Raw genomic sequence first — 22,926 nt, forward strand, 5'->3', positions numbered from 1 at the left:
CACGACTAATGGGAGATGGATGGAGTGTCCAGAGCTGGAGCTCCTCGGAGGTGCCTTCAGAGCAGGATGGATGAGAGCTTGTGGGGAGGAGACAGGGAGGGAGATTCATTGATAGTGAAGAGCACAAAGGATAAAAACCCAGGGAAGAGAGAACAACTGAGAGTGACATTTGACCTGTCTCTGGAGCAGAGCTCACATTGGTTTTGCTGGGGACAGGAACAAATCCCTTTCTCTCTGCCTCTTGTCTACAAGAGAGATTTTTTTCCACCTAAGGGACCTTCACCTGACCCCCATCCTTCAAACTCAGGCCCAGGCTATTTTTTCCTGAGACAGAAAATGCGGTGTGAAGTCCTCAAGCTCCTCAGGTGGGAAGAGCCCAGAAGCTCCTCCAGCATTAAGCTGAAATCCCAAGCAGGTCCCGTTACGTGGGATGAGGTCCTGCCTAGCAGGATGGTTCCCAGAGACATCCAGGAGCAGATAAAGGGAAAAGAAGTGAGTGAGATCACAGAGGAGCTGGAAATGGCACGTCAAACGACTTCAAAAGGAGCTTTCTAAGGAAGCAGGACTTTGAAGACAACAAATAGCTGGGGACTGCTGCAGGATGCTGCTTGTCTGGAGCTTTCACACTCGGTCCCTTTGGTCTTGGCCAGATGCTAAACCTGAACTCAGCCTCACCTGGCTGCTGCCAAACCCCTGCCCTCTGCCAGCTCTCTCTTGGGGGAGCCCTGGGGTACTCAGGTCAGGGAATTGCTCAGGGACAGGGATGAGCAAACCAAGCTGGGGAAGAGGGAGCTGCCTGGCCTGGCACTTGTGCTAATGAAATGCAGGGGTGCTGGCTGGGGTGAGAGGTTCCCCAAGAGAAAGGCTCCTCAGCTGCTGGTCCTCCCCCCCTGGTATCATCTGTAAGTGCTCCAAACACCCCCCCAAAGTTAGGGCATGGGGTCTTCAGTGCAGGTTTTAAAATGTTAGAGAGCACACACACAAAAAAAGAGTCTGAAGGAGCTTCATCCAGCTCCTTCTGAGGAAATGTCCTCCCTGGAGAGCAGCATAAAATCACAGAATCTTTTAGGCTGGAAAAGTCCCTTGGGATCATCAAGTCCAAGCAGCATCCCTACTGAACAAAGTTCTGCCCTAAACCATCCCCCCAACACCACACACAAATGACACATCCAGGGGTGGTGACTCCAGCACCTCCCTGGGCAAAGGAAGAAGGGACCCACCCCACCCTCCTGGTCCTCTGCCAGCTCTAACTCTGGAAGCTTCTTCCTGCTTCCCCATTCTGTGAACTCAAGTTGAACCCGTGAATAATTTGAGGGTGACAGAAAGTGCTCTTCACAAAAAATGGACTTTACACCAAAGAAGAGGAGGTTAGATTTGGCCCAAGATAAACATAGCTGTGCATGACCATTTCCATGACCATTTCCATGACCATTTCCGTGGCCATTTCCGTGGCCATTTCTGTGGCCATTTCCATGACCATTTCCATGGCCATTTGCAGCCAGGCACAAGAAAAAGCCCTGTGCAGCCCAAGTGACCATAACCTGTACCTCACCTTGCAGCCACCTTGTGAAGGTGAAGCTCCTCTGGTTTCATGTCATACATCCTGCCAGGTGACCCAACCCCAGGCCTGCTGAGATGAAATGGTGCTGGGAAATGTTCCTGCTCTGGACTGGAGGAGGTGTAACTTGGTTTCCTGGGTCTGGGAGACCAGGAATTCCTCCTTTCCCTTGGACAGGAGAAGTCCTCGTCCCTGCATAAGCTCATTTAGGAGTTCTTAGAGTAAAACTGTGTGCTCCCACCTGTCTACAGGAAAAGGAAAACCTGAAGTCTGCTGTGGTTTGGTGACCTGGGAAAAAAAGCAAGGTGAGTCTGGGGCTGGCCCTGAGATGTTCTCCAAGGCTGTGGGCTCTGCAGTGTCACCCATTCAGTCAGCAAAGTCAGAGCAGGGTCAGGTCCCTCTGATGTGCAGGGCACTGCAGGGAGAGGATTGTGTTGGGTGGGGCTTCCAAAGGGAAGAAATAAAAATGAGTCAGAAAAACCCCCAAAAAACCAACAGGATTTTCTACATCTGAGAGGTCCAGAGCAGGAAGAACACCAAGGACATAAAAGAAGGGAGAGGACATTCACCGATTTCCATCATTTTGCCACAGACAGCAAGAAGAAATGGAAGATGTCACAGCCCAGCCCAGAAAAGAATAGTAGCAAATTGACAAAATTCCATCTGAAATGCAGGAGGCACACACAGAGCCCCGGGGAGCCATCTGCCCTCCAGGAGAAGGCACCTGCCCACTGCAATATGGAGCTTTCTGTCTCTTGGGCATTGATTCAGAACTCCTGTCCTGCCTAGATTTCTGTGGCCACAGTTCAGGGACAGCAAAGGTGAAAATAATAATAATAATAATTTAAAAAATTCATCAGATACCAAGAGGGAAATTGAATTCCTTCCAATAACTCCTCGGGAGATGCCCTGCACCTGCCAAGGATCTTTGGAGAGCTTGAGGACAGTCGTACATGTGTGCTGCCACCTAATCCTGTGAGGCATGGAAGTCACTGTCAAATACATTATTAAAGCTATTTTGGACAACCTGTGAAGGAAGTAGCAGCCTTCTTAGAAGGTCTTGAGAGGATTAAAGGCGTTCTGTGCAGCTACAAGCAATGCACTTGTTAGTCTGGGGGAGCAAAAAAAAAAAAGATCTGCACCCTGTTGATCCTGGGTGCAATTCCAGCAGGTGACCTGGCTGAGTGGTCACCAGGACTGCTCTGACCTCAGCAGCTCTTTCCTAAGAGGGAATTATCCAGACACGGGTGCTGGAAACAAAGGGAATGAAGAAAGAGGGTGAGAAGGAGTTGGGAATTCCAGCTCTGAGGCTGGAATTCAACACCTACACGTGTGCTGAAACCCAGCTGCTGCAATCCCTGACCATTTGTGAGCTGTCTGTCTCGATAAGAATCTCTTCCCACATCCCTCTGCAGCAGCCATCAGGAAAATCAGAAGGCAGCTTTGGGGATGACCCAACAGGAGGTGAGGAAAGCAGAGAAGCTCATCATGACTTTGGAAGGAATGCAGGTGCCTGAGGAGCACTGAGAAACCCAGAGTTTGTAGAAGGCAAGGAGAGGCAGAGGGTGGTGGCACAGAGAGAGCCTCATCGTGCATGCCCTGAACAAGAGCAGGACTTGGGAACCAAGACTCAGACCAAAACCTCTGCAGGAAGGAATTACAGCCACAGCTGGAAAGGGCTCAGATCAGGCACAAAACCCTCACCAGGTCTCAGGGACAGAGGAGCCCAAGCCCCAGCCAGACCCAAGAGTCCTCAGCTGGGCAGATGTGTGACCCCAGCCAAGGGGAAACTGGAGCAGAGCCCCAGCCAGAAACCATCTTCATTCCAGCATTCATCCTGCCCTATGCCATACCCTCAAGTTTCTCTGACAAAACTGTGAGATCTCTCTGGATCTGTGGACCAGACCATCCTCTCTGGGCTCACCAGCGTTGGACTGGGGAGGGCACAGAGCTGAAATCCCACAGCCCAGCCCACAGCATTCCTCAGCACTCTGCAACAAAGCAAAATAAAAAAGAAAATGCTGCAGGCTACGTTTGGGGGAAAAAAAAAATATCTGCAGATTGAACATGTGCCTGGAACACTTTCTGCGAGACAAAAGGGACGTTTAAAGATAATGCAAAAAAAAAGAATAGATTTTAAGATTTAGAGAATTCCAGAGGAGACAACAAGTAATTTTTGGTCCCATCTGCTGGCTGGAAGGAACTACATAACAATAGCTGTGAGAAGCTTGTGAAGAAGCTCATCACCAGCCTGCCACTAAGCAGAAGAGAAGAGGAAGCAGCTGCCCAGGGCTGCAAATCCATCTCATCAGCACTCCTTGGCTTGGGAGTCCTCTTCTGAGCCACCTGCCTTCCCCCCCAGCCCCAGCCCCATCTCTGCTTCCTCGTGATGGCCACACACACGCCTGGTGTGAGCCTGATGAAGCCAAACACTTGCAATGACATTATCTGAGTGCTGGTGCTGCTCTGGGTGCCACCAAGAGCTGCTGGAGAGCTGCAGGCTGTCAGCTGGCCACAGCCAGGCTGCTGAAAGGTTGCTGGCAAATTGGCCATCATGCAGGGGGGAAAAAATAAAGATAAGGAGATGAAGGAATGGAAGGCTCAGACACGGAGAAAAACAAAATCAAATCTCCCCAGGCTTCCTCGGCGAGGGCTGCCAAAAAGCAGCACTTCCATCCCAGATGTGCCAGATGTTGCTGGTGGCCAGGAATGGGGCTGCAGGTCTGTGAGGGTGTCAGGAGCAGATGGCAAAGGTTGGGAGGGACCCAAGGAAGGGTGGGAGGGAATGAAGAGAGAGAGAGGACCAGCTGGCAAAATGTCTTGCCTGGGCTCTGCTCACAGTGAGGTCTTGCCTCAAGGTTTTGAGTGCATCAAAGAGAGCTTCACGTGTCTGATCTACACATCACCCGAGGTGTTTTCTGATGGCACAGGACCCAGGGGGCAGGAATGGGAGCTAGAGCAGCTCCAGCAGAATTTCAGCATGGGCTGAAAGAGGGGGCAGAGGGGATCTTCCTCTGGAAGGGTTCTGCACAGGTCCCTCACACTTGCCACCATTTGTAACCTGCTGTCCAGGTGGGACCTTCCCAAAGGAGTGCTCCTGGAGATGGAAAGGTGACGTTTTATGGCAGGGGTCACACAACTGCTGCTCCTGGCTTCCCAGCACATCAGTCTACCAACCTTTCCTGAAACAAAGGACAACCTGGGTTGAAAAGGTTTTCAGCAGCCAAACCCGGGCAGTGGCACCTCAGTCCATTTGGTGACTCTGTGCTGAGTACAGAGGAGGTAGAGGACCATGGCAAAAAGGCTGGGCTGGTTAGAAAAGCCTCTGCTACCAACCAGGTGAGAGAGTTGGATATCTAACTCAGTCACCAAGTCCCCAGGCCGTGCTGCTGGTGCATCACAGCTGATGCAGCTCCAGCTTCTCCATCCAAGAGCAGCTGGAGCCCTGCCTGGTGGCTCAGAGGCACTGGGACCTCCCATCATCTCCTGCCGTCCAAAGAAAAGAGGAGAGCAAGGAGCTGCCAGCTGATCTGGGCAGGTCACCCAAGGCTAGCAGACTTCTCAGAAATGTAAATGCTGGATTGCAGCTTCATTCCCTCCCCATGGTGGGATTTCTTCCCTGGAAGAGGAGCCGGGGAGGATCAACTGATTAACATCTGTGAGGTGGAGCTGCTACAGCACCCAGGGCAGGGTGAAAGGTGGGGATGATGGTTGGTTGCAGCTCCAGCAGGGGTTGGAATGGCAGGCATGGAAAATGGCAGCTGAAAGGAGGGGGGAGAAAACAGATTCAAGGTTTGCCCCTGATCTGGGGGCAGCTGCAGGATGCAGTTCAGAAATAATTCATCCAAGATGTCATCATCTCAGGAACCTTTCATAGAATCACGGGATGGTCGGGGTTGGGAGGGACCTTGAGAGATCACCGAGTCCAACTGAACATGCTGGGTATGTAACATGGAATGGGTGGGGTTGGAAGGGACCTTAAAACCATCCAGTCCCAACCCCCTGCCATGGTCAGGGACACCTCCCCCAGCCCAGGGGGCTCCAAGCCCCATCCAACCTTCAACACTGCCAGGGAGGATGGGAGGGGAGAGATCCAATTCATGGGAGTTGGAAGGGACCCTGCAGGATCATGGAGCCCAACTCCTGTCCCTGTGGAGGGCAAACCCTCTTTGTGCCACTTGGGGACAGAGCCTTCACGTCAGGTTTCCCAGACTGTGACCTTACTGAGCTCTCTCTGTGGCTGCTGGAGAGGGACTGGCACCTTCCTGACCCAAGTTCTAGGTGCAGATTGGCAGGGAGGATCCTCTGCAGGGCCCAACCAGCTCCCAGCCCCCTTCCAATGAAAGCAAATCTGTCTGGATGGGACAGATCATCTGGGAGGGACTGGATGATCTGGGAGGTCTCCTCCAACCTAAACAGTCTGGGATTCTGTCTCCAGCAAAAGCAATGGGTGGCCAAGTGGGAGGCTGAAAAACTCAGTTCCCAGCCTGGTTTAACCCCCAGAAGCAGAAAACAAAATGCTGGGGAGGAAACAGTGGGCAAGGAGGTAAAATACCAAGGGATGAGAAATGCCTGGGCTGGCTGAGGAGCTGCCACATCGGTGCCAAGATCCTGGAGAAGTCTCCATCAACAACATCAACGCTCCCCTTAAAGAAGGCCCTGGCTCAGCCCCTGCAATACAGCATTTTACTGCAGTCTGCGTGGCAAAAAGGTGTCCAAAAAAGGAGGACACTGATAGGTGTGTTAATCAAGTGAAGAACCATCTACAAAGAGAAGGCATGGAGCTGTCTTCCAGTTGCAAAAAAAAAAAAAAAAAAAAAAAAAAGCTATAAATAACCTTGCATACTTGCTTATCAGATTGGTTGGGCTGCAGGGATCATCTCCTGGAGAAGGCAATGGCAGCCTTGTTTTGTTGGATATTTATAACTAGATGAAAGCCTAGGAAATGCACAGGAGTGTCAGCCCTGAGCTCGTGCCACGAGATAGAAGGTGTGGGATCCAATTAGTCTCTTGGGTTTAATATGAGGCCAAGAAATGGCTTCATCTCCCCAGCTTCATGAATTAAAAAAAAAAAAACCCACAAAAACGACCCACCAAAAAAAATAAAAAAAAAAGCAAAAACTGAACTCTTGGAGGGGCTGGTGATGCCAAGACAAAGGTGTTGGGAGACAGCCCCCCAAAAAGGGGTCCCACATCACTGGAGATGCTTTGTAGGAAGAAAGGCACCAAGATGTGACCCTTCCCTGGCCAAAGGAGGCAGGAAGGTCTTGGTGGTGCCACGGGAAGGTCCAACAAGCCATGGTTGGGGCAGGTGGACCACAGGAAACACAACTCTGATGAACCCATCTAATGCAACCAGTTCCTCATCCTCCCCAAACCACCTGGCCCAGGGCCAAGGTCCCCTAATAGTCCATTTAATGGCTCATGACCCTGACCCAGCCCCCCAGGTTCAGCTTATCTGAAGATCACCAACTGGAGTTAATGCCTGTGGATTCCCTGGAGCCTTGACCTGCCGTGGCCTCCTCCTTGGGTTTATCCAGGTCAGGGCAGCTGCTGGGGACGCCAGAGCCTGATTCCCAAGCCCTGGCACACAAAGGGAGCCAGGCCAGGCTGGGGGACAGCCAGCAGAACCGGGTCACCCCCATCCCTGGGGGCCTCCACACAGGTCCGTGTCACACGTGGATTTGTGTGTGGATAGATGTGTGGCTGTTTCTGTCCTCCTGGGCTGGGAACATACCCGAGGGCTCCTGGGCAAAGGGAGGGAGCTGCTCTTACAGGAGGACACTGCTCATCCCCATCAAGCTGCCAACAAACATCCCAAGGACCACAGGAAACCCTCTCTGCCCTCCATCTCCCACCCCACACTTTCCAGGTCCTCTTCTCTTTCTCTCTCTTTCTAGTTTTAGATCCACAGCCTCCTCCTCACCTCTGGGCTGCTTCTCACCTTCAGGGGTTCAAACTTTCCTCTTCCAGCCCCATCATCACCACAGCCACCCTCTGGCCTTCAGCACAGCCACCCAGCATCTCCTTGCCCACGTGGCCTTCCGGCTTCTCTTGCAGGCACCTGGCTGAGGACTCGAGGGCAAACGAGAAATCCAGCACCCTCATCCTGCTCCAGGCTCCAGGAACCTCTCCACACCCCTCTTCCCAGATGGAACTTTTGGGAAGAAAGTGATCTGCACAACACTCCTAGGTAGGAGGATACCTCGTATGGCACGAGCAAAGGATGGATTGAGGAACCCTGCCAGCCCTGGTGCTGCAATGACCACAGCGTAGCTAACTCCAGCTTTACTCCAGGAATTCCCCTGGGAAGGTGGGAGAGATGTCCCACTAGACCTTCAAAGACCACAATTTACCCCTGGCCCCTTGTGCTGCTCAGCAGGGACACCCAGCAGGTTTGAACACCTCCTCACACCACATCCAGCCCTCTCCCAAAGCCAAAGTTGCTCCCCTAAGGCAGAGGAGACTTCAAGAGAAATCTTTGCACCCCCATTTTTCTCCCCCCCCTCTCCCTCCCTCCTGGAGGTTTCTTTAAACTTGACCTGTGACCTCCCCTGAAGACAAGAGCACAGAAGGTACAGAGAAGGAGATGTTATGTGCACAGCCAGAGCCAAGTCCAAGGAAGCGACTGAAGGTGGCCAGAGAAGATAGCTTGGGGGGTGGGCTGCTGGGGGGGTCAGGCAGGCAGCACAGAGGCAGCACAAAGAGCAGAAGTGGGGCTGAAGCTGTGCCAGGGCAGGGGACAAACCCTTCTCTCCTGCAGGGAGACTGCAGGCCCCTCGGGTGGGCTTCTCCTGCAAAGGTGGACCCAGCCCTGAAGGGCCCAGTGAACCAGGACACCTCACTCCTGGGTTTGCCACCTCCAGGCTCTCTGATCCTCCACCCCAGGGATGTTCCCACCCCAGTCTGTGCCACTAAACCTCCTCTCACCCTCCTGCTCCCCACAACCTCCCCTGGTTCTGACACCCAGCACAGCAAGGAGCCTGCAGCACCCCCTGCACCCCTGGGACCTCCTGGCTGCAGCACACCAGCTCACCCTTGGCTGGGCTGCCCACATCTCCAACCATCACCTTGGGCCCTCCCTCTGCACCATCCCAAACCCACCATCTGCCTCCTCAGCTCTTCCCTCTCCCACCTCTCCCGACTTCCTCCAAACCTTCCCCAGACCCCACTTCTCCCCATCCCACCATCTTCCTCTCTTGGATCCCCATCTCCTCCTTCTCCAGACTTGACACACACACCAAGCCCATCCTGTCCCAGCTCCTCACCCCACCTCACCCACACCGGGGGGGAGCTGCAGCCTTGAGGATGAAGAACCTGGGGAGCAGGGTCCCTGGGGCTGGGAGAAGCAGGAGGCTTGGGTGCCAGGACCTACCATTCTCAGGGTGCTCCATCTCCCCGATGCTGCCGTCGGGCGTGGTGCGCTCGTAGTGATCCTCAGGCAGGGCCAGGGGCCCGATGCGAGGTCCCGATGATGATTTGCTGCTTGGGGTCTCTGATTCCTCCAGCCCACTGTCGTAGTAGCTGTGCTGGGAGGGATCCTGCAGGTCCTGAGCCTGGCTGGCTGCAGAGAACGTCACTCGGCGATGAGGTAACTGGGGGAGAAGAGAAAAGCTGGTGGTGACCCCCCCTTTGCCTTCATCTGTGGGATGGGTGGGTGATGGAGTCACCCTGACCCCAGAGAGCTCCTGCCCAGACCTCCCCACCCCAGCAATGTCCATCATCTGCCCCCCAGACACAGTGCCCAGCTCCATCCCAGCCAGGAGCATCCCACCAGACCCTTTTCCATGTGGACACCCTCGTCCCTGCACTCCCCCTGACCCAGCTGCTCCTGAACCCAGAGACAACCAGATGTCCTCTCCTGTGACAAGACAGCCTGGGGAAAGGTCCCCATCAGGAATCATCCCCACCTCACCCTTCACCCAGGGTCCCTCAGCCTCTGCAAACACCCTTGGTGCTCTCAGACTCCCTCCTGGCCAGGGTCACCTCTCCCAAAAGTCTCTCTGATGGGATCCCTGCCCAGCACAGAGCTCTGGTGACATCCTCACGGTGACATCCTCATGGGTGTGCAGAGGGAGGACAAGGGGAAATGGTTGAAGAGGGGAGATGTAGGTCAGAGATTAGGAAGAAAACGTTTAATTTGAGGGTGGTGAGAGACTGGAACAGGCTGTCCAAGGAAGCTGTGGCTGCCCCATGCCTGGCAGTGTCTCAGCCCAGGTTGGATGGGGCTTGGAGCAACTTGGGCTGTGGGAGGGGTCCCTGCCCATGGCAGGGGGGTTGGGACTGAATGACCTTGAGGTCCCTTCCAACCCAAACCATTCCCTGGTCATCCTCCAGCCTCTGCCCTGACACCATCTCCCATCCCAAGAGGTTCTCCCCCATCTCCTGTCATGGTGTTTAAGCATCCCCCAGACTCCTCCTTCACACTTGCTCTCCCCAGCTCTGCCTCATGCTTGGGAGGAGGTCCCAGCAAGCAGCCATGGTGTTATCCTCCTCCCAACCCCTCCATAAAACCCTTCTTGGTGGTGGTGATTGAGGAGTGGAAAGAAAAGGGAGCACAAAGTCACGGGGCAAGAGCAGGAGGATGAGACCTGAACACCGGGAGGGAGGAAAAGACACCCAGTCCCCCATGAACACAGGAAGGAGCCCCCCCAAAAAAGGAGCTATTTGGTGGGGATCTGAAGGCCATGAGGAGAGAGGAACCAAGCAGGTGTGGAACCAACACACCAGAGGTGTGCAAATCCCCTTTCTCCTGATGCCTTTACTACAAGTGGCAATCAGGCATCCTACCAGCAGGCAGGGGCAAGAATCCAGCCTAACCCAGGGCAGGAACACCCAGGGAGCATTCAGATGAGCTTTTGGGGTGGTTGCACCTGATTAAATTCACCCCAGGTGCTCAGAGACCTGATTTAGAGAACTTCAGAGCTGTTAGGGTTTTTATATATTTTTTTCTTAAAAAAAAAAAAAATAATTGTGGAGGATCAGGGACTTCCAGAAGCGAGTTAAAATAGCTCCTGTCTTTACAGATGAGAAGAGAAAAAAAAAGAAGAGCTGGAGAATTATAACAGTTAGCTTAATTTCAGATCCTGGAAAAATACTGCAACAGATGAAAGAACTCTTTGTAAGTACCTACAAGATAACAAGGAAATGAGTAACAGCCACTGTAGGTTTGTCACAAACAAACATGTCAAACCCTCCAACTTCTGCCTTTGAAAAGCCATCAGGCCTGGTGGAGGGAGGAGGAGCAGCAGATGTCACACTTTGACTGCAGGAAGGGTTGGGGATTTTTTTGGGGGGGGTTTGACACTGTTTCAGGTGATGCTCTCCTAAGTGCTGCAGGGAAGGGGCAGAGCAGAACTCCCAGGTGTAGGTACTACCCCGTGGGGTGGATGTGGAGCCTTTGGAAGGTTGTAGTTGGGAATTAATCAGATCAGAGGGATCTGTGGGGAGGACAGGATGAGAGGTGGGGTTGGGCAGCCTGGAGGGGAGAATTCCCTGAAGGGTGCTGCAGAAAAGCTGGGCTGGGGCTTTTCACCAGCAAGGGTGGGGATAGGACAAGGGGTGATGGGTTTAAACTGAAAAGAGGGGAGATTTGGGTTAGATAATGGGAAAAAAATTCTTCTCCATGAGGGTGGTGAGACACTGGAATAAGGTTGCCCAGGGAGGTGGTGGCTGCCCCTCCCTGGCAGTGCTGAAGGTCAGGAAGGGTCCCTGGCCATGGCAGAGGGCTGGGACTGGATGGCCTTAAAAGTCCCTTCCAGCCTTGACCATTCTATGGTTCTATGATCAAATTAAATTTTTGGGGTTGTGTCCCAAGCCCTGGCTCTTCCTGAACAGCTTGAGGTGACAGATGTGGAATGTATCTGTCACATCTGCACCTTTGGGGGAAAAAACCCCAAACCATTGCTCCCAGCAGCAGCAGCTTGGCTGAAGGGTGGAGCAGTGGCAACTGATCAGGGGGTGAGCACCCCAAAAAATGACACCTGTCTATCAGGGTGCCCAAACAGGCATCTTGGCTTTGGGTCACAAAGGATCTGCTGGGCTCCAGGAGGACTTCAGAGGCAGAGCATCACTTCCAAAAAAAACCAGGTAACCACCAGGTAAGTAGAGAGGAGCAGAGCCCGGGAGGTGTTGGAAAGGATGACAAGCCAGGGAAGGGCTGAGGAAGCTGCTTTGGGGAGGGGATGGCAAAGGCAGAAGGCTTCATGGGCAGACAGGACAGAGTGGCCTCCACCTGGAGCAGGGAAGGTGGAGCTTTGGCCTTCAGAAGACCCCACAGTGGTTGGGTGATGGACTGCCCAACCAGAAGGTGCAACCTTGGTCATGAAGGGATGGACAAGAAGCTCTCAGGAGAGCTTTGGTACAGCTCTGAGGTCAAGGCAGATGTCCTACAGCCTCCTCCTCTTTGTCTGAAGCTTCTTTCCTCCATCTCCACAGCTCAGCCTGAGCTCCAAGGCTCTGCTGTCCCTCTCTGCTTGTCAAACCCCAGCCAAGCCACCAGGGCTCCTTGGGGTGCCACCAGAGATACCCACAGACAGCCCCACAAACCCAGCCTGTGACAGCTCCTCTCCTTCACTTGAGGAACCTCCTTCCAAATGGCATCATTCTCAGGTAAACCCCCCCTCATTACAGCTCAGATCCAGCCTCTCAAAGGCTTCTCCTCCCTTCATCTCCATCACAAGCCAACTCCACACGAGGCCATGGCAGTGACAGGGGCTGGGGTTTCCCTCATCCTCTGAGCAGTCCCCACCACGCTGTGACCAAAACACTTCAAAAAATAACAGGAGCTTGTGTCTGGCTGAAGCTCTCCACCCAGAGGGCTTTGTTCTGGAGTCATGGAGAGAAACTGAAGCCATTTGTCTGGCTCTGGCTTCCAGAAACTGGCTTTTGTTTGACCTTTCTCTGCTGGGTTAAAGAGCCTTGCAGCAAGCAGGATTTTCTATAGAAGTTCCTTGTACAGAGCAATCCAGGCAACTCCGAGACCTCAGAGCACCTTCCAGTGGCTGATGGGGCTCCAGGAAAGCTGGGGAGGGACTTGGGACAAGGGCCTGGAGGGATGGGATGAGGGGGAAGGGTTTGCAGCTGGGAGAGGGGAGATGGAGAGGAGATGGGAGGGAGAAATTCCTTGGTGTGAGGGTGCTGAGCCCCTGGGTGCCCAGGTTGCCCCCAGAAGCTGTGGCTGCCCCATCCCTGGCAGTGTTGAAGGTTGGATGGGGCTTGGAGCCCCCTGGGCTGGGGGAGGTGTCCCTGACCATGGCAGGGGGTGGCACTGGATGAGCTTTAAGGTCCCTTTCAACCCAAACCAGTCTGGGATTCCAGGACTTTATGATTCTTTGGGAGAAGTTAAGCAACCCACATTCCTGAAGTCTCTCTCTTGCTGGCAGCTTTGTGGTCCTCACCTCCCTTGCCCCTGTTGTCCCCATCCCTCTGCAGGAGCCACCCTTCTGGAGCATGTCACCATGTCACCAAGGCAGCCCTGGTGTCCTCCTGAGGTCTTTGCTAACTCCAACCAAGCTCCTCCTGCAGCCTTACCCTTGGGTTGATCCTCAAGTCAATGTTCTCCAGGATCTAAACCTTCATCCCCCACTTCTCCATGCAGAGCTTTGCATTCCTCCACCTTTAACCCCCCTTTAGTTTCAGCTCAGTTTGGATGGCTCAGCAGGACTGCTCCTTCCTCCTCCTCCTCATCCCCCTCTTCCCTCTTTCAAGGAGCTGATCTTTGGAATGCCCTCCCTGGTTGCCAACCCCCAGCAGGTCCTCCTCCAAATTACAGCCTCCTCCAAACTACATTTCAGCCCAAATTACCAGAGCTCTTTCTTGCAGCAGTTTTCTCCATAATTCACAATTTTCCAGCCCCCATGGGGAAATGAGTTGCTGGATTCCACCTCTTCCCTGCTTTTTATCCCGAGCCCTCCTGATCATGTTTAGCTCATCAAAATCGATTTCCCTGCCACATTTTTGCCTTTCCTTGCCAATTTTCTCCACTCCACAACAAGTCATGTCTACTAATTGCTACACACTCCCTCTCTCTTTCCCTCCCCCCCCCAGGCTGCATTTATTTTTATATTTCTAACTTTTTTCCCTATTTTTTCTCTGTTCCTAGCTGCTGTCTCCACTTTCCCACTGCACCAGATGGGATTTGGACCCAAGCTGTCTTTTTTCTCCCCTCTGAACCCCACCAGCCCCACCAGCTGCCTCCAGCACCCATGGAAGCATTCACCCCCTGGTGAACCCTGGGGGTTTCGGGGGTCCCACAGCTCAGGTTGGTTTGGTTTGGGTTTTTTTCCTCAAGCAAGGAATCAGGAATCCTTTGCAGTTCCCCTGTTCAATCACCCCTGGCCTCTGCAAAATGCTTTTTGAGTCCACACCTGATTTTGGCCCCCCCAGCATCCTGCAGTGATGAACTGACCCCAGGCAGGTCTGACCAGCTCTGCTGCCCTTCCCATTACTGGTTCCAGCCCTTTCTCCATACTGGTTCTGACCCTACTGCCCTTCTCCCTAATGGATCCCACTCTGCTGCTCTTCTCCTTACTGGTTCCAGCTCTTCTGCCCTTTCTCCATACGGGTTCCAGCCCTCCTTCCTACTGCTTTCAGCCCTTCTCCATACTGGTTCCCACTCAGCTGCCCTCCTCCCTCCTGGTTTCAGCTCTGCTGCCCTTCTCCATACTAGTTTCAGTCCTTCCCTATACTGGTTTCAGCTCTGCTGCCCCTCTCCATACTGGTTTCAGTCCTTCCCTATCCTGGTTTCAGCTCTGCTGCCCTTCCTCATACTGGTTCCAGCCCTTCTCCATGCTGGTTCTGGTTTTGGGGCCCATCTGCCAGTAGGAGGGACTTGGATTTGTTTGGATTCACCCTGAGATCCTTCCCCAACCTCCCTGGTCCTGCACACCCCAAACCCCCTCAACACCAGATCCCTGCCCTGGGGCAGCTTTGCCCTGGATGCCCTGGGCCAGGAGGGTCCCCCCACCCCTGGGTGCTGCAGGGGGGGACTAATGGGACCCTTTCCCTCCTCAGCCCCACTCAGACCTAACCCTAACCCACTCTGCTTCCCCCTGTCAGACATCTCCAAGCTGCTTCTCCTTGCTAGACCTGGGGAACACAAACCCAGCCAGAAGCTGAGCAGTGCTGGGAGGGCACAGGGCTGCAGGTGCCACCCTGACCCCCCCAAACCCAGCTGGGTGGGTGGCAGGGGACACAGTCCCACCTGACCCACCAGAAATTGGGTTGTTCCCAACAGAAACCCTTTAAATCCACCCCGGGCACCCTTTTTTTTCTTCTTCTTCTTCTTTTTTTCCTGCTGACAGGGATGATGCAGAGCACCAGCCCCCGCGGAGATGAGCCACCCTGCTCCCTCCCCTCCCTTTCCCTGCCCTGATTAAAGCTGGAATGGTGAAAATATCCAACTGGGAAATTAACCACCTCACCGCTGAGCCCAGAGCAGGAGCTGATGGGCTCCTTTGGCAACCTCCCCACATGCCAGGAGCCTCCACGGCTGCCAAAGGCATTTGCTTCCCCAGCAGCCACCACAATGCAGCATCTCAGAGGGCTGGGAGGAAAAGCAGTGGCAGCCCCACTGCCTGGGATGGGAAGGGAAGTGACAAGGGAGCCTTTGTACACACGGGTTCATCAACTTCAGATCCATCCCTCAGCCCCTCTCCGGTACAAACCAACCTGGAGCTACACAACATCCCCAAATACACACAGAAATATAAACCTGGGGACCGTGCCCCAAGTGGAAGGGATGCAGGTTTCCACCCACGGAGGTTTTGCTGCCTGGGGGAATGATTTTCTTCCCTGGGGTCTTGTCTGTGAAGGAGCACAACGCCAGCAAGGTAACCTGGGCTTGGGGAAAAATCCTGCCCCTGGAAAGCAAGGCAAGCCTGGAGGGAAGCTGGACCTGAAGTGCAAAGGTTCATCCAGCAGGGCAAGGCTGTAGGAAAGAGGAGAGAAGCTCAGCTGGTGGCCAGAGACCATTCCCCAGCTTGTCTGAGCAGCACTGGGAGCTTCTCCTGGGGGGTTGGGGTGAGGAAGGGGCCAGGGCTCTTCCCAGCCTTTTCCACACTGTCTGGATGCTGCACTGAACCCCCACCCCACCCCAGAGCATCCCCTGCTCCTCCTGAGCCCACTCTCACATCCAGGGGGATGAGGTGGTGTCCAAGCTCATGCCCTGATGTGACAGCACAGAGGGACAGTGTTTGGAGACAGCAGCAAACCATGCCCTGGCAACAACCTCCTGGCACCCACAGGAACTCTCTGCTCCTCAAAGACAACATTTCTTCCCCCCCCCCCCCCCGTGCCTCTCTGGTCCCTTTGGTGCTCTGGGGATCCTCTCTGCCCCATGGGCTCCTCCCTACCCCCCCACAGCATCTCCAGGTTCAGCTTTTCCAAGGCACGAGGACCAGGACTGCAGGAATGAGATTGACCAAACCACACCAGAGCTGCAGTTCCCAGCACTACAGGATTGTTCCCTTTTAGCACAACGTGAAGGAATTGAGGACAGAACTGGCCCAGAGGAAAGGAACCAGTCCTGCAGGCTCTGCCTGCTCTGGATAAGGGAGGGATGGAGCAACCAGGCAGGACAATTGCCTGCCTGAAGCTCCAGCCACTACAAACAAGGGAGGGAGATGGACCCAATTCTGAGCAAAGATGTGAGCTGGGCACATCTGCAAGACCCCTCCAGCGTGCAAAAAAACCAAAAAAAAAACCCCAAAAAACCCATTGGAGCCTTCCTCAAATGTTGTCATGGAATGTGGTGGCTCCCAAAGGGCGCTCACAGCTCTGGACAGGACTGGGAAGCCCAGTTTGCTGATCTCCCTGCCTGATGGTTTGCTGAGGTCACCTCCAGCACAGCCACTGGAGTTTCCTGATGCCCACATAGCAATGGGGGTGACAGTTCTGCTCCCTCTGATGCTCCCGAGGTCTCGGGTGATGGTTGGGATCTGCCCACAAACCCTCGTGTCCATCCCCATGCCCCCACCCACCCTTTAGCTCTTTGGGGACAACGGAAGCTACAGGAGGAACCCCTCGAGTGGCTTGGGCAGGGATCCCCCCAAAAACCCCCAGCTCCCAGCTCCTGGTTATCACCTGGAAAGCAACTCCTAAAGTGGAGGATTCGGAAGTGCTGAGCTTGCAGGCAGCACAGAGCTGCTCCGAGTGCTGCCCAGAGAACCACAGCAGCACAGCCACCTTCAAGTGGCCATCAGGCTCCCCAGGCACTGTTTAATGAATAAATCTGGGTGAAATGTGGTCTAGACTCCACATGGGTGCCCTGAAGCTTCAGGAAATTTGCATGCTGCTCAAAGAAGCCGCCAAAGCCTGGTGCCAACCTGCCTGGTCAGATGGAATTTATCTAACTCAGAGCAAGATGGAAGGCAATTAGAAAGCCATTTAGCCAGCCTGAGGACAGAGATTGCCTAACCTCTCAGCCTATCAGAGCCCCCAGCCCCTCCAGGATGGGCAATTTGGCTTTTCTTAGGGTGAAATGAAGACTGGGAAGGAAAATATGGAAATAAATCATCGAAAGGGTGAATCATAAAATCTAAAGGGGTCATAATCTTTATGGAATAATGTCTAAATTGGACTGACCGTGGTGTCCTGAAATGTCTATAACCTCCAAGCTGATAATAGAGCCATTTGGTGGATGGTTGGTAGAGAGGAAATTGCTCGGGACGCAGGAGGAGGTCTCATAATCACATTAAAACCATCTGAAAATCCCAGGGAGAAAAAGGTTCCAGGACAGGGAGTAACACTTGAATAAAACCCTGAAGGAGCCCAACAGCTGTAGAGTGGGGAAAATAATGCTGGGAAAATAATGAGCTAATCTGGCTCCCAGTTGCACCCAGTGGAGCTGACAGATAGGACTGAAAGCTCTGGGGAGAGCAGGGGGTCCCAAGCCTCAGGGCCCCAAGGAAAAGAAGAGACAAAAAATTAAAAAATAAAACAAAAACGGAGAGGCAACAAAGATTGCTTCAACAGAAGACTCTGCACGGGGGGAAAAACGTCAGTTTGTTGAAATCAGATCATTTTTCAAGCGAGCTCCTTGTTTCAGAGTTGCAGGAGGGAGGGGATCTTTGCTGAGATGGAAAAATGAAAACATGATGGCCTTGCAAAGGGATCTTGGACGTCAGAATCAAGTCAAGGGCTCATTATGAAGCCAAATGAAAAAAGGTGGGTCAGAATCATGCCTGTAGAAATTAATAGGGGAAAAGAAATTATATATATTTATTAATTTCCTGGCTTGAGCCAAACTAGGGAAAAAAAAATCATTCTGGATGATTTGTTCTCAAATTGAAAATGTTCCCCTGATGCCAACCCTGTTCTCTGATCCCCTCTATTCCCACAGCCAAAGGGCAGAAGGATTTTCTGCTTGGCCAAGGAACTGTGCCTGTGCCATGAAGTCCTTGCACCAAGAGGCTGTGGGCAGAGCTCCAGTGGTCTGCAACCAACCTGCACAGGATGAGGAGTGATGGCAGCACCCGAGAAGCCTCCAGCAGAGGAGACCAAACAGGTAGGACCAGTGACACCAGTTAGGACCGTTTATCTTGGCTCTACTGGGCTTACTGGTGAACTTGGGCTGGCCCAAGGACAAAGGTCCGTGCAGATCCTGGCTCAAGCAACATTTCCTGAACATGAGAGAAGCTTTCTGAGCTTTCTTTGGGCAAGGGACATCCTGAATAGTCTCTAATAAACTGTGATCTACTTGAAACCCTTGGAAAAAAACCAGCCCAAGCTCCTCCAGGCACTCCCAGGGCCCTGAATCACAACAACCCCAAAGGTCTTTGCCCAGCCTGAATAATAAGGGCTCTTCAAACATCTGATTTTGCTTTCTTCTGGGCTCGAGTGCTTTTGATGAAGAAGCAAGGAAGATTAACAGATTAGTGTAAGAGGAACATCAGACATCACATTAGCAAGACGTGTAGAGCACGATTTGAGACCCGAGCTCAGACAAGAAGTCCTCCCCCCCCCCCCCCTTCTCCTCCTCCTCTTCCCAAGCAGGGAGGGCTCTGGCAGAGCCTCCCTGGCAGCAGCTCTGCAGCTGCTGAAGGAGTTGGGAGCATGTGAAAACCAGGCCACGTGGGAACTAAACAGCTTCAGGGCTTTCAGGTTGCTGAAGCCTTCTGAGACGTCTGGGGAGAGTTGAATCAGGGCACTCAGCTCCTCCAACAACTCTGCTGGGGAGGGGTTCCAAGGCTGCCCTCCCAAAACGATGCCTCTAAAGGACCTGCCAAGATGGGTGGGTGGCACCCAGTGGTGCCACAGCCAGACAGGAGATGGGGAGGTGGGTGCTTGGCAGCTGCAGAGGTGCTCAGAAGGACGTTCACCTCCTGGGACAGGGGCATCTTCAGGGTAGGATCCGCAGGGCAAGGCTGGGAATGCCAGACTGGATGTAGACAATAACAAGTGGGTTTTCTCCTGCTCTCCTCTAGGTCATGGCCACAAACCTCCTCTCCCACCCACTCCTTCCTGGGAGCATCTGAAGGACTGAGGCAGTAAACAGCTTACACCATGAGGGGATGATGAGGCAAAACAACTGAGATGTTTTGAAGGGATGCAGGGGAGTTGTTTTCTTTCTGTTCCTTTTGTCTCCCCTCCTCCGCCTCTTGTGCTCTCAACCACAGGCTTGAATCAGGAACTCCACAAGGAAAAGAAACCCACACTAGTGGTGGGATATGGAAAGGTCCTCGAGGGTGCAGACTGAGACCTCCAGAGAAGCCAAAAAAAGGCAGAGAGAAGATAAGATCATCAGGGCACATACGTGGGGGGAATGGGTGGGTCTGAGCTGCAGGTGATCCTGGCTCCCAGAGTTTAAACCAAGACTAAGCTTCCCCTAGGTTGGGTACTGCAGCTGTGATTGTAAGAATCATGGAATTACCAAATGGTTTGGGATGGAGAGGACCTTAAAACCATCCAGTGCCACCCCTGCCATGGTCAGGGACCCCTTCCCCAGCCCAGGGGGCTCCAAGCCCCATCCAACCTTCAACACTGCCAGGGATGGGGCAGCCACAGCTTCTGGGGGCAACCTGGGCACCCAGGGGCTCAGCACCCTCACCCCAAACAATTTCTCCCTCCCATCTCCTCTCCATCTCCCCTCTTGCAGCTGGAAACCCTTCCCCCTCATCCCATCCCTCCAGGCCCTTGTCCCCAGTCCCTCCCCAGCTTTCCTGGAGCCCCTTCAGGCACTGGAAGGTGCTCTGAGGTCTCCCCATTGCTCCTTTCTCCAAGCTGACCAAACCCAACTCTCTCAGCCTGGCTCAGAGCAGAGCTGCTCCAGCCCTTGGATCACCTCTGGCTTCACACCAACAGCTCCAGAAGCTGAGGGGAACCAAGAAGAAGACGGAGACCAAGGTGCCAGGGGTGGGCAGGCTCCTCCTCACCCATCATTCAACCCTCAGCACCTCATGGTGAGCAGCCTGCCTACTTCCCGGGGCACCAAAGGAGCAGGGAACTGTGGGAATAAGGCATTTAAAGTAATCTGCCTTGACCATCTTGGTTTCACCCGGGAGCAGATCTCGGGTTGTGTAAGTTCAGCTGGGATGGTGGGGCTGGCAGGGCAGGAGGCAGGAGCACATCTGTCCTGTGGCCGTGGGCCCTGCCCAGGGTTTCACGGTCAGGTGCTCTCACATGACAGGTACAGGTACGTGTGGAGATGGGTGGAGGGTGAAGAAGGTGCTTTGGGCTTGGCATGAGGTTCTCAGCACCAGGGGCAGCCAGCAGGAGACCATAGTGGCAAAAAAGAGATTTTTGGCAGGGTACCATAGGAGCCAAATGTCCCCACCACCCACCATGAGGAGTTCCTGCTCCTTGCAGCCCACCCTGGCTCAGCCCCACATGAGTCTCACCCAGCAGGGGACACCAGCATGGGTGGGGGGGACACAACCAAGAAACATGGGTGCTGCCCCACACCCTCAGGGGGTTCCTCTCCCCCCAAGGAGCTGACAGAGTTCCCAGGAGCAGGAGCATTCTGTTCCCCATGTCCTTCAGCCCTCCCTCTCCCCCACCTCACCCTGCCCTACATCCTGCACCCTCTCATTACCCCAGCATCCTCCATCCTGCCCCACCCTCCACCCTTCATCCCCAGCCTCTCTCTGGGGGAAGGGCCCCCAAAGTTTCTGTGGTCACCCCTGGGGACAGAGCTGGGGGGTGAGGGTTTGCCCCAGGAGCTGGGGGAAGGCTGGAGGAGAAGCAGAACTGGGAGCAGCCCTGCAGCTGAGAGCCCAACGGAGCGGGCAGAACAGTGCTGGGAATATCAATCAGGATGGTTTGGAAGAGGTGGCTGCCCACACAGCCAGGGCTTTCATCCCAGCCACAGCTTGGCTGCTGGGGCTGCACCAGGGCCAGGAGATGGGGAAGGGGGAGGTCAGTGCCCGAGCAGAGCATGGAGAGGGATGGAGAAGAGCAGGTATGGTTGTGAAAATACAAATGAGGAGGTGGAGAGGGAGAAAAAGCCAGGAGAAGTCACCCAGATCCAAGCTCGTGTTCACCAGCCCAACGCTGGCTCCAAGGGCATCGGGCATAGCAGAGCCCAGGGGCTGGAGAGAGGAAGAGGAGGGCAGGGAGGAAGGAACAGCCCCTGGTTCAGCAGGGTGGGAAGGGAGGAACTGATCAGAGCCACCAGCCCAGCCCAACACACCCCATGTCCACCTGAGGTGGGTAGGACAGGCTGGGCCAACCTGCCAAGGACGAGGTCCCAAGCACTGCTGGGATGAGGGACTGTCAGCCAAGAATGAGCCAATGTCCCCTGAGGGGACAGGCACAGCAAGTGCCACCACCTCCTTGCAGAGGAGTCATCCAGCCCCTGCCCGAGGCTGTGTGCTGTGTCCACCCTGCTGTCACCTCCCCCCACAGCACCCCCACACTGGCTCCATCTCATTGTCCCCAAGTGAAGCCCTTCATTTGGAGGTCCCAAACACCCCAGGGTGCCCTCCTCCTCTAGGCACCCCATCCCTACCACAAACCAAAGCCCCCTAAGTTCAGCCCTGCCCAGAGCCATCCTGTCTCACCCAGGGATGTCTCAGCATCCTCATCAAACCCCTAGGAACCATCACTTCCAACCTTCTCCTCACCCCACAAGTCCTCCACTGATGCCCACAAGGTGTTCAGCATTCCCAGTTGTTTTCCAGAGCCCAGCTACTCTTCCCAGCTCAGCACTCAGGACCAGATCCCAACAGCCTCAACTCAGCACCCCAGGACCTCACCAACACACTCCCTCCTTCCCTCCCTGCACACCAACCTGAGCCAAATCTGAGCTGAGCACAATGGATCCCAGGGGCAGGAGCTGATCTGCAGAGCCTGGGAACTCCTCCAGCTCAGAGTTGCTCTGAAACTGGGGGGGAAAAGAGGGCAGGTCCCCCCCTGAGCCCTCAGCCCCACCTGTGGCTCGTTGCTGGATCCATCTCTCAGTTCATTTCCACCTCAACGACCTTGAGCAAACCCACTGACCCGGGATGAGAGGAGACTTTCCCAGCCAGCTGCCAACACCTAAACCTGCAATTTATGGAGGCTTTGAGCCCAGTTCTCCAGCAAGACAATTTCATCTCTGGCCATTACAGTTGAAATATTCCTCTTTTCATCCCTCACAGCCCCTGGAAGACAGTAACCAACACTGCTCCTGCTCCCGAGCCTGCACACAGGTGCAGCCACTTCTGCTGAGCACCACCCCAACCAGCTCCTCAGATGGGGGGAGGCTGGAAGGACCTAGGGCAGTCTGGGGGGCTTTGTGCAGCTGGGAAAAGATAGATGATAACCCCCCCTGGTATAAAAACTAAAAGCTCCAAAGGATGGAGCCTGAGAGAAGGGCAGAAGAGAGGAGACACTCCCCACCCCAGTGTCTCCAAGGTTGTGTTCTCGCCCCGGGTTCATCAAAGGAAGGAAGGGAAACGTCTCTCAGAAAGTTCCCAAAGGGAAGCAGATAGCAAGGCTGAGCCAAGCCCCCAGCCCGCCCTGCCCAGCCCTGCAGGGAGCAGTTATTTAGGTGGTTAGGTGCTGTCTCCTTTCCTCCTCTCGCAGCCATCGCATCTCCCCCCAGGTCCCAGCCCTGCCTGCCCAGGAGGCCCAGACGCTTCCTGGATGGTTCAAGATAAAACCTTCTGCTGTTAGCAAAACAAAGTAGGAGGCTGTGAGAGCCAAGGCTGGCACAGGGTTGAAACCACCAAAGCCAGAACCACTGGTTTCCCTGGATGATCTAATCTCCCCCAGCGCCAGAGCTCCTCTTCTCCGGCAGCCTGGTTGGAGCCCCTGGGGATGAGGTGAAGGTGAAGCTGGTGAGACGAGCACAGGGGTGGCTGCCCCAGTTTGAAAGGAAAACCATGAGAAAGAGGGAGGAGTGGCTGGAAAGGGGGATCCTGGAGATGTAGGATTGCCCCTGAGAC

General features: G+C 54.2%; 1 protein-coding gene across 7 annotated transcripts in view; it reads right to left on the reverse strand.

Moving 5' to 3' along the window:
* Positions 1-22,926, reverse strand: part of PCDH1 (protocadherin 1) — a 56,325-nt gene that overhangs the window by 20,254 nt on the left and 13,145 nt on the right. For all 7 annotated transcript variants that reach the window (XR_003988128.1, XM_030459225.1, XM_030459226.1 and 4 more), the window contains exon 4: positions 8,934-9,153. Coding sequence is in view for 6 of the 7 variants with exons in the window: in XM_030459225.1 (XP_030315085.1) it covers positions 8,934-9,153 (220 nt within the window). In the remaining variant the exon portion in view is untranslated. The remainder of the gene's footprint in view (positions 1-8,933; positions 9,154-22,926) is intronic.

Source organism: Calypte anna, chromosome 13 (genome assembly GCF_003957555.1).
Source record: "Calypte anna isolate BGI_N300 chromosome 13, bCalAnn1_v1.p, whole genome shotgun sequence".
NCBI classification, from domain to species: Eukaryota; Metazoa; Chordata; class Aves; order Apodiformes; family Trochilidae; genus Calypte; species Calypte anna.